Below are 14,961 nucleotides of genomic sequence, written 5' to 3' on the forward strand. Positions count from 1 at the left end.
ATAATAGATGTATATTTATAGAGCATATACGGTATCCTGAAGACTTGATTCTCTTTCTAGAGAATCATATTATTTTCAGCATATAGAGGAGTTCCCAACTACATCAGTAAATTTGGTTGTCAATTTCCTTGCATGCTTACACGTTTCAGCATTCCTATGTTTATACATCCTAAAATCAACAACAAAAAACAAATAAACCGGAAAAAGAAAGGGGGGGGGGGGGGGGGGAAGCGACTTCAACATAGACCCAGACTGTTAATCAAGATGTTTAACCAAAATGGATAATAGGACAGAAAACATGAAGCTGCCTCACATTGACCAAATTGAGAAGATAATTTTCAATATAATATAGCAGTAACTGAAAAGCAAATACCTTCTAGCAGTCCTCAACTGCTTTCGGTACTCAGCGGAGCTTCCCAAAGCATAACAGCCCAAGAGAAATTCCCAAACTTCTGGTCTTATAGCTGGATCTACACCCTACCATGCAAGGAAAATAATTAATGTTATAGCGGAGATACACTCATAACTCAGAAGGTTCACGCATATTAAATTTTAATATTACATACTTCTCTTTTAGCAAATTATACTCTTTTCAAGCAACCACGTTAAAGAACCTTGGAGCAGAAGTTGAGAAAAGTGTGTTTTGCAAGTTAAACTCAATGCCAACGTATGTTGTACTCTGTCAAATTCTTTCATCATCTCACTACTCTCCAAGTATTCCAAAAGCTTCCCAAGAGGCTATTTCAGCTATGTTTTTTGGGAGGATGGTGATATGGTTTATGCCTCTCCTGTTTAGTATCAACAGAGAGTTCAAGTAGGCATTTGGACATGAATAGAGTGATATTTGAAAACAGGTAGTATTTGAAGTTGAAGTTGAAAAACAGTATTTTGAAAGTAGAAATTGTGTTTGAACATGCATTTCACTTGAAAAAAGGTTGAAGTTTTGTGAGTCGAAAATAAAGATCCTCAAAAACTAACAAATCATTCTAATATATAATTAAACAATGTTCTGAAAACATTTTTCGGAAAATAGGAAAAAAGAAGTTCATGTTCAATCTCTTTTCTTCTTTTCTTCATAGGTTTGTCCCTGAATTGCACTCACTATTCTATTTGTACTTCCTTCATTGTGGGCTTCGAGCGAGGAAAAAAAGGAGGGATTACGTGTGATGACAGGAAAACCGCTATTTCCTTGGTCTTTATTCCTCTCTCATACGAAGCTTGGGGTAAGCAAACAATATCATTCACCTTAGAGCCCTGCCTAAGAGTTTGTGGACATCCATTTATATCATTTCTTTGAAAAGCTCTCGACTTTATTTCCCACTTCACGCGAGAACCGGGAAACATTATCCTCAAGAAACCTATATTTGAATGGAACTTTCATGTCTCAAATTTGTGATGGAACATTACACATATATATCATGTTGGTATCCAGATCAATTTGTTCGAATCTCGACTAATCAACTATGTAGAATGTTCAGTGCATAAACATATTTTCCAAGGACTGGAACAGATTCACTCAGACCCGTTGTAGTTGGGATTCGGATCTGGATCTCTACGTTGTTACTCCCATGCCTCCAACACAATACCATCCTCCGGTTAACAACTCAACATTTATAAAACGAAGTGTTGGATTTACCATCCCTGTATGTCTCCTCGCCCCAACCTTCATCCTCCGGGAACGTTTTTAAGAGAATAGTAATGTTCTGACAAAGTTAAGCTAAGGTTTTTTTTTTATATTCCCTTACTTTTAGAGGTAGGAATGCTGAGGGAAACAAGTTTTGATGTTGTTTCTCTGAATGCTTCAGATTGCCACTTTGAAAGACAACAACAATAGTCCATAGACTAATACATAGGCAGACACTTAAAGTAGGGCCTCAACTGGCAAATAAGCACTCTAATTTTGAGAATGCACATCTAGAAACCTCAACTTGGTAACTGGCAACTAATCACTCACCATCATGCCCTCACTATGTCTTGTGGACACCCGACGTCGACGTGGCACATAAATCCATATGTATCTAGATGATCACTTTGTTAGTTGGAGTTTCCAACTGACACGCAATAAACGAGTTGAGTTGACTAGATATGCATACTCAAAGTTGGAGTGCTTGCTTTCTAGGCCAAGTTTGAGTGTCTATTTACATGTTATCCCAGATATATACATTACAAGGATTCATCTGTTGCTCCCTCTTTACAACTGACATTGCCACCTCCAGTTTCTCTGGTACCTTAAATGTTTTGTTTCAAACTTATCTACTTTGCAACAATATTCCATGTGTTGAACTTTTCGGTTGGAATAATCTAATATTTCTTTTGGTAATATCTTCCACATCTTATTTCTTTTTAGAGGAAAAATTCAAACTGCAGCATGGTATTGTTCCATAAATTTATGGAAAACATGGTTGAAGCCAAAAGTGACTTTCTAAGTGGATAAGTATTATACATATTCTAGTTAAGCACAAATTAGTCATATACACTTATTTTTTCTATATTTTGCCCTTGTTATTTTCAATCTTATTTGCTATTTCACATTTCAGTAAATTTTGAACTAATTACCTATGCCATATATATTTTATATTATATGTAATATTTAATTTTTTTCATATAAGTTGCTATACTTTCTACATTGTTTTCTTCTACTTTGTACTTGGATCTGCTACACTCGAGCCAAGGGTCTTTCGAAAATAGTCTCTCTACCTCCACGAAGTAATGATAGGGTCGACCTACACTTTACTCTCCCCATACCCCACTTCTAGATTTCAATGGGTAAGTTGTTGTGGTAATACTCAATTTTTCACCTATCTCCTTTGGATATAATTTAAGTTAAGTTATATCCTATTTTAAAGGAGAAAGGCATAGATTTCCTTCTGAACTTGTCACAAAAAGACAAATACACGCTTGAACTATCATGGTGATCTATTCCACACCCTTCACTACTTAAAAGTGTATTCAGTACCAACCTGAGACGTGTAACAACACTCTCACAGTATGTGGTGTATTACACTCGCCGCCAAGTCAGCACTATGCTAGCGTCTTGTAAGAATTTGTAATTTCAAAAATCCTTTTTGTTTTCTTTCTTTATTCATAAATTTTCTTTTATCAACTATATTTTACATTAATTAGTTCTAATTAATTATCAAAATTCTCTAATAATTATATCTTCTTCATCACTAAACCCCACTCACTCCCATCCCTCATCACACCAGAAAAATCATTTTCGGCCACTTTTTTTCTATGTTGTTATTTTATTATTAAGTGAATGAAATATAACAACAATATACCCCATGTAATTCCACAAGTGGGGTCTGGGGAGGTAAATTACACAAAGACCTCACCGCTAATGCGGGAGGTAAAGAGATTGTTTTCAGTAAACCCTTGAATCAAGAAAAGTCATACCATGTCGGGAAAAAGAGTTAACAAGAGTGAAGAAGTCATGGCAAAATATTATAGAGAGTATGTCAAAGCATTCTGGAAAAAAATGTAACTACAACAAAATACTATAATGCAAGAAAAAATCGAGTAATAATAGGCATTGAAGAACAAGAAACTGCCAGAAAACGAGTAATAATTGGTGTCCCTCCACAATCTCCTATCTAAGGTCATGTCATTGGTAAACTAAAACAACACCATGTTCTGTTTAATTACCTATGTCTAATACTTCTTCATCCTACCTATACCTCTCCTGGATCCATCCATACTCAACCTCGCACACCTTTGCTCTGGAGCACCCATACATCTCCTTTTCTCACACAAAAAATAATTATAAATATAACTATTTTTTTATGCATATTAATATTTTAGAGTTTTTTCATCCATTAATGTAACATTTTTAGTTGAATTGTCATTTGAAATTCATTTAAAGTATAATCGACATCATTAAGAATTGTTATAAAGAAATTATTCTCTCTCATTCTCAATTGTGTAAATAAAATTGAGTTTTGGTTCTTATTATAAAAAATATATAGATACAAACATATTGTTCTAATTAAGAACCCGTTTGGACTGGCTTAAAAACAATTTTTAAGTCAAAAATAAAAAGTCAAACTAAAATGACTTCGAAGTAAAAAAAATAAAAAGTAGAGGGAGCCCTACTTTTGGTTTTTGACTTATTTTAAGTCATTTTAAACTTATTTTTAAGTCATTTTTTACCTTACCAAACACTTTCCAACTTATTTTAAATCATTTTTGACCTATTTAAATTATTTTTTATATTTGTCAAACACTTTCAGAAGTCAAAAGCTGACTTAAAAGTAGATTTAACCAACTTTTAAGCCAATCCAAACACCCTCTAAATCTTCTATTGCTCAATTATTTTGTTATCCAAACATCTTATATCCTCAAAAACTATTTTTCATGTTCCCATAAATAAGACTTATTAGTGTTATAGGTAAGCCATAGATTAAAAAGAGGAAAGTGCCATAATATTTAACAAGTATAAAAAGCACAAAATGTTGATAATTTAGATGGTAACATAGATATTTAAAATGTTCAATTGAGATAAGAGTAAAGGATGTCAATTATTCAAAGTCGGGGAAGTATTTAATTTTCAAAAGCAAAGTTGAACGGGGGAAATGATTTTCACCTGTTTAGAGATAATCTTTTTAAGGGTTTAACCTACTCTTGTATTTTCAAATGAACTTCTAGTACTTTAAGAGTTTCATTTTCTTTTTTTTATGACCGTGGTGTTAGACTAGTTTTCACACAGCTTGACTAGTACTTTACGAGTTCTAACTTCTCAGAACATCGTCTAACTCGATTATGTACATTTTTTTAGGAAGACTTCAATAGTATGTGGAATAGGACTGTTAATTACATTAGGTAAGCGACAAGAAAGGTGGTGAGGGTCACATGAGTTCATCCACGGGGGTGTCGAGGGGATTGGTGGTGGAATGGGGACGTCCAAGGTAAAGTGGAAGCAAAGAAGGTGTGTATGTGAAGTTGGTTGAGAGTAAGGACAAGTAGGAAAAGCAAAAGAATTGAAAAAGTATAAGATAGAGAAGGCAAGAATCGTTGTAACGATGGCAAAAACAACTTTTGAACGCCTACACGTAGAACTAGAGGACAAAGGCGGGGATAAGAAGTTGTACAAACTAATTGTTATTAAAAGAGAGCGTCTTTCGCCTTTGGCGACAAAGGGAGGCGGTGAGGCCTCAACGCCTATTTCTAGCGAGGCAAGGCGACCTTTGAAAGGCGTACCATGGGGATCGAAAGGCGACTGGCGATGTGGCGTGGAGTCGCAATAGGCGTTGCTTTTTTGTTTGTTTTTTAAGTATGATTTAAACATTAAAAGCCAAAATTAGGGTAAAATTTTTGAAACTCACCTCAGGTTAAGCGTCGCACTGCTGCTCCACTTCTCAGATTTCGTAAGTCGCGACCCCGGGAGACTTACGCGACCTTCGCGAATCGCGACACTGCTTCTTAGGTACGACTTACGTGACTACTGCTCAGGTACGACCCCTGGAGACTTATGCGAATCTCTTCTTCTCATCTAGTTCTTATCTTCTTTTCTTCTTATTCTCTGATTTTCAGCAGTAGGACTATGCTCTGTTTTACAGACCTCTGTTTTTAGTGGTAGACTGAACTGAGCGCTCTGTTCTTTTGTTATATTGTAGTGCTCTGCTGCTCACGGCCTATATTTTTTAAAAGAATCTTCTATAATTATCGCCAAAAAACAAACTCATCAAGTAACAACAGATGAGGTGGGACTTACAACCCCATAGGGCATCTTGATAACCAAAAACCGAAAAAAGAACTTTACAATTGTCCTATGAAGTCCACTGTACTTACTACCTCCCCCACCATATCCTGTTTACACCAAAAATACAGCAAACTCAGACTCTTCATCTTGATCTTCTGAATGCTGCTAGCTTGCCCGCCATGGGATCTTTCATTCCTTTCCTTCCAAAGTGTTCACCAGATGCAAGCTGGAATATATTTCCACCAGTCCTCTTTTGATCTGCTTCTTTTGCTCATTCCTTCCTAGTGTTTCAGCAAGTCTAAAGAAGTTTTTGGCAGTACCAAGCTAACTCCAAGTATACATAAGAACAGGTGGCACAGATTTACAGCTGTTTTGCAATGTAGGAATAAGTGACTGTTAATTTCTGCCTCTTTCTCACACATATAACACCTTGAGCAAATCTGTATAGCATTTCACTGTGAAACTCCCTTTGTTGTGCAGCTTCCGTATTCGACTGTCAGATCCTTCTGTGACACCTGGGAATGAGTTCAGCACCTGCAACAGCCCTGCTACTCTACTAATCTCCCAGTCATTTAGAGCCCTTCTGAAAATCAGGCTCCACCCTTGAGGACTGTGCCACTGTAGCCATCTGTTGTAGACTTAAAATAAATAGATCCGGGAATAAGGTTTTCAAGTCCTATCCAAGTCTCATTCCAAAAATCAGTTTTAACCCCATCTCCAATTTTGAATGATATATTAGAGGCGAAAGAAGGCCATAGTTTTCTAATAGTTTTTCAAACAGAGCACCCAACAACACCTGTCACTTCATCAGTGATCCAATTATTTTGAAGATCATATTTACTTGAGATGAATATTCTCCATAATGCCAAATCTTCAATACAGAACATCCAAAGCCGCTTTGTCAACAAACTAACATTCTGTACTTTCAAATTTTAATCCCCATACCCCCTTGTATTTTGTTGAGGGTCACCTCCTCCCATTTGACTAAGTTGTACCCAAGCTTCTCTTTGTTCCCCTGCCACAAGAAGACTCTCCTTAGTTTGTACTTTGTTGATTTTCTTCTCTATGTTTCCTGGGATTGGCAATAGGCTCATCATGTAAGTTGGGAGGGCATCCATTACTGACTTTATGAGAGTTAATCTGCCTCCCATAGATAGGTATTGCCTCTTCCATCTTGTTAGCTTTCTCTCACTTCTTTCCAACACTGCACTCCATACTTCCACTCCTTTATTTTTTGCACCAAGAGGCATTCCAAGATATTTAGTTGGTAAGGAATACACTTGGCATCCTAGGTTCTCAGCAATATCTGCATATTGGTAACTTGGTTAACAGGGTACAAGCAACCCGTATGCCAGTTAACATGTAAACCTGAGATGCCCTCGAAAATGGTTAGGATGGCCCTCAAGTGCCTGATTTGCATTACTTCAGCTTCACGGAAAACCAAGGAATCATCTGCATAAAACAGATGTGCGATTTCCATAGTATTTCCCCTGTTAGCATTTGCAGGGAAGCCTTTTATCCACCCATTCTCACTTGCTTTTCTATCATAGAATTGAGGCCTTCCATTGCTATGATGAATAGGAAGGGTGATAACGGATCACCTTGCCTTAGACCTCTTTGTGATTGGAAGAAACCTTCTGGACTACCGTTAATGATAAGAGAGAATTTCATGGTAGATATACGAGTTTTGATCCAGTTTGTCCATTTGTTTCCAAAACCTATGTCTCTCAGAATTTTTAGAAGGAATGACCCGTTGACATGGTCATATGCCTTTTCAATATCAAGTTTACATAGGACTCCAACTAGCTTCTGCTTCACCCTACTTAATTCAGTTTTATACTAATTATTATAGTATTTATTTGTCGATAAATAGTGAATTTAATGGCGTCAAAAAGAGGGACATTGGATTGAATTGAAATATTTGCTAATATATGTTATTGTCATTAAGATTTTGGATATTTATATATGCAATTCAATTTTTTAATTTTTTGTATTAATTGGCGCCTTAATTCAAAGGCGAGCGCCGCCTCGTGGTGAGGCAGGCCCTTGTCACCTTTTTTCTTCGTTCGTCGTCCAAAACGCTGGTGCAAGCGAGCCAAGGTGAGAGAGACGAGGGTTCGAGACCTGGACCAAGTGAAGTGCATGAAGGACGTAGACAACAAAGTGTTAGTAGAGGAAGCACTCATTAGACAGAGATGATACACAATTCCATGAATAATTATATGAAGAGAGGGACAGAGACATTGGACCGGAAGATTTAGAGCACTATAACAGGTATCACGATTTTGGGTATTATAGGTGTAAAGAAGCTGAGGAGGTTGGGGGTGCTATTTGTAGGATGCACAGGGGAATAGAGACGAGGCCAGACAAGATCCTGGTGGAATTTTTGGAAGGGCACACTTAAGGTTGTTATGGATTGGCTGACATAGTTGTTTAATGTTGTTTTTAAGATGGCAAAAAATGCTTGAAGAATAGAGGTCGACTACAATGATCCCATTGTACAAGAATAAGGGCGACATAAAATTGCAATAAATATAGGGGTATCAAGTTGTTGAGCCACACTATGAAAATTTGGGAGAGAAGGGTGAAGATAAGCGTGTCTATTTACAAGGACCGATTCAGGTTCATGTCGTGATTTTGACTGTCACTATACAAGTCATTCATCTTGTAAGGAGGCTGGTGTAGAATAGAAATAGGAAGAGGGGCACATGGCATTCATTGACCTAGAAAAGGCTTACGACAAAAGTCTAGAGGGAGGTTCTTTGGAGGTACTTAAAGGCTAATGGTGTACCTAGTGGGGTATACTAGGACGATTAAGGACATGTATGATGGACCCAAGACCCGATTAAGGACGGGAAGAATAGACTAAGCATTTTCATGTGGCGATGAGATTGCACCAACGGTCAACTCTTAGCCCTTTTTTATTTGCCTTGATGATGGATGAATCGACATAGCGAATCAAAGATGAGATCCCTTAGTGTATGCTATTTGCAAGTGACATAAGCCTAATTGACGAGACTCACGGTTGCGTTAACACAAAGCTAAAGGTTTGGAGACAAACCCTAGAGTCTAAAGGGCGCAGCTTGAGCATGGCAAAAATAAAAATACTTGGACTGCATATTAAGTAACAAACATATGAGGTTGGTGTGGAAGTGAGGCTTGATACTTAGGTCATCCAAAAGAAAGGAAGTTTCAAGTATCCTGGGAATATTATCCAAGGATTGTGGAGATTGACGAGAATATCACTTATCTTATTGGTGCAGGGTGGATCATGGATGAAATGGAGGCTTTTATCCAAAGCCTAGTTTATTGAGAAGTACCACCAAAATTTAAAGACATTCTATAGAGTGGTGGTTAGGTCGACTTTATTTTAAGGAGCGAAGTACTCGTCAGTTAAGAACTCTCACATTTTGAAAATGAAAGTTGCAGAAATGAGGATGTTGAGATTGATGATCGGCAATACTAAGACTGGCAATATTAAGAGAGATAAGATTAGAAATGATGATTTTTAACAAATTTCACATGATATTAGAGCCAAGCTCATCCCAATTCTTTGTTCGCCGATGGTAAGCCCCCCATATTATAGTGTCCACACTACAGTTAAAAAGGTGTGAACGTGCCGGGGAGTGTTAAGAACTCCCATATAGAAAATGGGATTAGAATTTGATCTCCTTATATGGACTTGGACAATCCTCCCCTCATAAGCTAGCTTTTGAGGTTGAGTTAGGCCTAAGACCCATCTTTTACATAGTATCAGAGCAGGGCCCATTTCATCATATGTTGGGGATCGTAAAATCAAAACTGTCCATACATCAATGCTTATTGGGCGTGCGGTGGGGTGTTAAAGAATGACAAAAGCCCCACATTGATGGTTAATGAGATGGGTGGGCTCCTTATAAGGCTTGGACAATCCTCTTTCCTTTGAGCTAGCTTTTGGATGTGAGTTAGGCCCAAAATATCTAAGCAAGGTAGGAGTGTCCTCAATAGAGGACATGATGCGAGAAGTGTGACTGAGATGGTTCAAACATGTGAAGAGAACATGAACGGATGCCCCAATGCAAAGATGTGTGATTGGCTATTGATGGTTTGTGAGAGGTAGAGGTAGGCAAAAGATGTTTTGAGGAGAAATGATTAGACAAGAGTCCAGACACAGTTGCAACTTACCAAGGACATGACCTTATATAAAGGGATGAAAAAGGTTATGGAAGACACGGATAAGGGTAGAAGGTTAGTAGGTAACTAATTGAGTATTATCCCACTTATCCTTTCATACTATTAGTTGTTGTATTATGAGTGAAGTGTCAATAACACACCTAAACTATCCCCTTTTTCTGAGTTTCATACTACTACTGGAAGTGTGAGTTTCATATATAAACTATTACTCATTAATTTGAGAAACACACCTCACTGGTGACTGTAATACACTCTCTTTTATTCAGAAAAACCATGTCACATGGCTTCCACGTGGATAAAACATTACCTTGAGAAAAATTAAATAAACTATTAGTATTAGTTTAAAGTTAACGATTAAAATATCACTATCTCCAAAAAAACTATTTTTTAAAAAATAAAATTTAAAATATTTTTCTTACCCCACTCCCCCCCCCCCCCTCGTCGCGCCCCCTTTTTAAAATTTCTTTTACAAAGGTGGTGGAGTGAGGTAAGAAAAAATTTTAATTTTATTCTTAAAAAAAGTTAATTTGCTTCTTTTTAGATTATCATACTTTAATCTTTAATCTTAACCAATACTAATAATTTAATTAAATTTTTTTCAAAATGGAATATTTTATCCATATGGAGTGTCGTGTGTCAATTATTTTAAAATAAAAGAGTGTAGTACACACACCATCGACAAGAGTGTAATAAAAAAGAGGTGTGTTTCTCCAACTAATAAGCGATAGTTTAGGTATGAAATTCACCCTCTCAATAGTTAGGTATGAAACTCAATAAAATGAGATAATTTAGATGTATTTTTGACACTTACCTCGTATAATTATTGTAGTTTCTTGCTATTCGTATTATTTAGTCTTGCTTACTTTAGTATTTTGCCATGGTTTCTTCACTCCCATTATTTTCTTTTTTGAAATGTGTTTCCTTGAGCCGAAGGTATTGGAAACAACCTCTTTACCTTCTGAGGTAGGTAGCCTTATGCAATACCTTGTGGGGTTAAACTTGGTATATTGTTCCTTAATAATAATGAAACTTAACGAAATTGATTCGATATTAAAATCTCTCACTATTCTAGCTATTTCTTTCGGTCTAAACCTATTTTTCTTAATAGCATTTATCCTTCACTCTCTATGAGAGTGTCTTCGTTGTCTTCTCTTTTTTGGATAATGGTGTTATATGTTCCCAATACGAAAGCCTCGACTAATCCACCTCTCCCACAAGCAAAATTAAGCACAAAGGGCTTTAACAAAAAAAAAGTAACTTACAACAATAGAAGCCTTACCCCTAATATGATCAATTTCAGCACTTTTCTAAAACCATGTACCTTCCCATCCTTCTCAAAGATTGTCTGCCACCTATCAGGCTTAAGCATTTTGCTCATCTATATCATCAAAAACACAAGGAAAATATTCCCAGCATGAATATTGAGTTTACCATAAAAAGCACAAAGTAAAAGTCAACAATGCAGAAGTCGAGTGTATGAAGCAAAAATCCCTATGTTGTTATTAATCAAAAAAAGGAAGAAATTAGCAGACTTATGAATAAATATTGAATTCCATGATACTTTCTCTAAATAAATCATACTCCCTAAATTCCAATTTATGTGATGTAGTTTGACTGAACATAGAGTTCAAGAAATATGGGAAGACTTTGAAATAATCCAAACTACCCTTCAAATAAATGAATTTTTAAATAGAAAAGTACACATCTTGATTTTTTGCCAAATTAGCGGGACCCAACATGGGTAAAATGTCCATAGCGTCATCAAATATTTATGAAATAAGAAATGTGGCATTCTTTTTTAGATTGACTGAAAAGGAATGAGTGTCATATAAATTGGGATAGAGAGAGTAACATTTTCTCAACAACTAATATTAGCACTCACAATATCATTAGCAAGCAAGAAATAAACATGAATTGTTCGATTCAAGTTGAAGACTCATGCAAAAGTGTCTCTTGAATTCTTTAAAATGTTGTGTCATTACATTAAATGGGTGAACCACTAGAGACAAGCTTTATTCAGATATACTCAAAGGGCCCTATAATGATGGCCAACTACTTCTTTTTTTTCTTTTTTGATAGCAACCAAACAAATTAGTGTTGCACCATGGCTGAACTGCCAAATTCAGGAAATTCTCCTGCTGATAACAAATTTATGGGTATTTACAACTTCTATATTAGCACTTGAAGGTTGGTGGCTTCTCCAACTAAATCCTTTTGTGTCTGGATGATAAATCTCTGCCAGTTGATAAACAAATCAAGAGCAGACTATGACGGGCTCCAAGCAGAGGTGTGATATCATATGGATAAGAGGTATGCTTCTTTCGATTCAAACACCCTCCACAAATAAAGCTAAAACTTCTAGTTCAATATTATGATGAGGATAAAGTTCCTGAGATTAAAAGGTCGTTCATACGATGAGAGACCTTATTTGCTTAACTTAACGATGAGCAAGATGAAATTTTGTCCTAGCACCTTCTATCCTTTAAAAGGGGGGAGGGGAATGGGCGAATGGCGAATGGGGAATCGAGAGGGGCTTACAAAGTAGGGAATCGGACTCTCACCAACAAAGTGTAAGTTTAGGTAATTAACCAACTAGCCAGAGTATTAAGATTTCCCAGGGATCGTAAATTAGGGAGTTTTCCTTATTGGATGTATAGTTTGTTGTGCATATAAATGTATTTAATTTTTAAACAAAATAAAAAATTATTTTAGAGGAAACAAAAGATATAAAGCAAAACGTACCCTTGACATCTCAATCGTTTAATCCATGTATATATATAATACCCACATTCTTATTCCACGATCTATCTTGCATAAAATTATATATAGATTCTAGCATAATTTATGCAGATATATTTGTGTGAATAAAGGGAGAAACCGTATCAAACAGTGTATTATTTATGCCATATTTATTGCAGGTAAGAAAGAGACAACCAAACATTGTATTGTGAATGTTTAGTTATATGCTGTGCATAATAACTGGCAATAAGTCCTGCCAAACGGCCCCTTAACATCTTCTTCATCCCATTATGTTTTTATCTGAAGATTAAATAATTTTTCATGGATAAAAAATCAACATATGCAACCATACACATCCAAATTTTCTAGAATCCAACTATTTTACAAATTGACAAAGTAAAGTAACAAATAGAGTAAAGGAAGAATAGTGAAAGAAACCAGTTCAGTGCGAGACTTCAAATACGAAACACTCAATACCCAAAACACAAAAGGATCACATAATTTCCTCGCAAAACTAATTAGGAGAACTGATCAGGCTAGCACTAGAGTTCAGAGATACAAACTATGACATCCTTCAAAACACCATAATTGAGCATAACAAATCTTAAAAGCCATTACCTTTATTAATGACTGATGAAGACAAGGTTCCCCAATGTCCCGAACAATGGAAGTCACTTTCTGTAAATTCACAGTACCCCCTTTCCCACATTTCCATGGCCTTTCAGCTCCGTCAAAAGACATCACGTGCAAGGTTTATCTCTCTCTAACCAAGCTTTACAACTTCTAACTTGTCTGATAAATCAACCAGCATAACTTAATTCACAACTTTAATCCTTACAGTAAAGAAAATAATTTATTAAATCAACACAGTTTCTTCTTTAATTTTAATAAATGCAACGCAGAGACCTGGCCAAAATGCATATTATAACTTTCTGTAAACCCCAAAATCTCTTCACTGGTCAAATGGAATCACAAAAGAATCATTTCAAATACCCAGAGAGATCTAATTTCAGATTAAATATTATTAACTCCCAAACGCCATCAATTTACAAAAAGAATAGTTCACAAATTCAAAAAACAAGCCCGTTCTCCGATCAAGAATCCAGACACCACCTCACCAATTACCGAATTCAACAAGAAGTTATAAATGGTTAATATCAAGATACATAACAATATTTTCAGTAACAAAAAGATAAGCAAATACCGAATTCAATGAGTGCGATTACCTCAGTGAAGTATGAACAAAAATAGAGAGCACCGAAGAATGGAGATCGGTGAAACAACAGATTGGCCATTAACAAAGAAATGCCTATTCTGGTGTTTACTCTTATCGTTCGCCGTTTGTTTTTGTTTTTCCCTTTTCTTTTGAACCAAATTTTGGGGTTGTATTTTATATTGTATTTTATTACATAATATAATTATAATATATTCAAATAATAAAATATAAGTAAGTAATTGGTGACAAAATCAAATTTAATTAGTCCAATCGGTCGAATTTGTTTAAGTTTGGGCGGTTTATTGATTGATTAGTTTCAATTTAGTTCAACTCATCTCATATCAACCCACTAAAAATTGGATTGATATATTATCCGAATTGACTCATGAAAAATCTTGTCAAAATATTTTTTCAAAAAAATCAATTTAATATATTGCATATAGTCATAGTAATGAAACAAATAATTTCAGTACATACTAAAAAAAACTATGTTACCAAATTCAAAAAAAAATAGTTTAAAATAACAAATAAAATAATTAAGCTAAGTTGGTTTGGGTCTTTACTCGAAATATAACTTATTACCTAACACCATTTTAACCAAAGTCGTTTTGACTGTAGCAAATTTAAATTGAATTGAATCTTGATGCGACTAATGTCCTAACTCATTATAACTCGTCTAAATTTAACTCAATCTATTTTATTGTCACCTCTACTTATAAGTTGTATACATAACGTTTAGAGATATCAAAATCATGTCCAAACACCTAATTTGTTCAAGTTTAAGTGGGTCATTTGTTAGCTCAATTCACTTCAATTAGGTTTAATCCATCTCAGTCCATAAAGAACGTGATTGATATGTAGCGAAAATTGACTCATAAGATAGTTTGTTAAAATATCTTTTGGAGGAATCTTCGCATATAGTCACTCAAACATAGTCTAATTACGCTCTATAGCTATAGTTTGTTAATTACGATTCGTAACTACATGTTATCACGCGATGAGTGGCGAGCAAGATTGAGACAGGGAGGAGAGAGGCAAGCGAGAGAGGACAGAGTGGGAGAGAGGTGAATTGTATATTTATATTGGTTAGATAATTATATATTATACATACGTATTTGTATATTTTGGAGAGAGA

General features: G+C 35.6%; 1 protein-coding gene across 2 annotated transcripts in view; it reads right to left on the reverse strand.

Annotated features, from left to right (window-relative positions):
• Positions 1 to 14,026, reverse strand: part of LOC101251361 (rab GTPase-activating protein 22-like) — a 53,799-nt gene extending 39,773 nt beyond the window's left edge. For both annotated transcript variants that reach the window (XM_010319573.4, XM_004234727.5), the window contains exons 1-4: positions 13,837 to 14,026; positions 13,229 to 13,402; positions 11,151 to 11,249; positions 374 to 477 (exon numbers count right to left, since the gene is read on the reverse strand). In XM_010319573.4, the coding sequence (XP_010317875.1) occupies positions 374 to 477; positions 11,151 to 11,249; positions 13,229 to 13,351 (326 nt within the window). In that variant the 5' untranslated portion in view covers positions 13,352 to 13,402; positions 13,837 to 14,026. The remainder of the gene's footprint in view (positions 1 to 373; positions 478 to 11,150; positions 11,250 to 13,228; positions 13,403 to 13,836) is intronic.
• Between the last annotated feature and the right edge of the window lie 935 nt (positions 14,027 to 14,961).

Source organism: Solanum lycopersicum, chromosome 3 (genome assembly GCF_036512215.1).
Source record: "Solanum lycopersicum chromosome 3, SLM_r2.1".
Lineage (NCBI taxonomy): Eukaryota > Viridiplantae > Streptophyta > Magnoliopsida > Solanales > Solanaceae > Solanum > Solanum lycopersicum.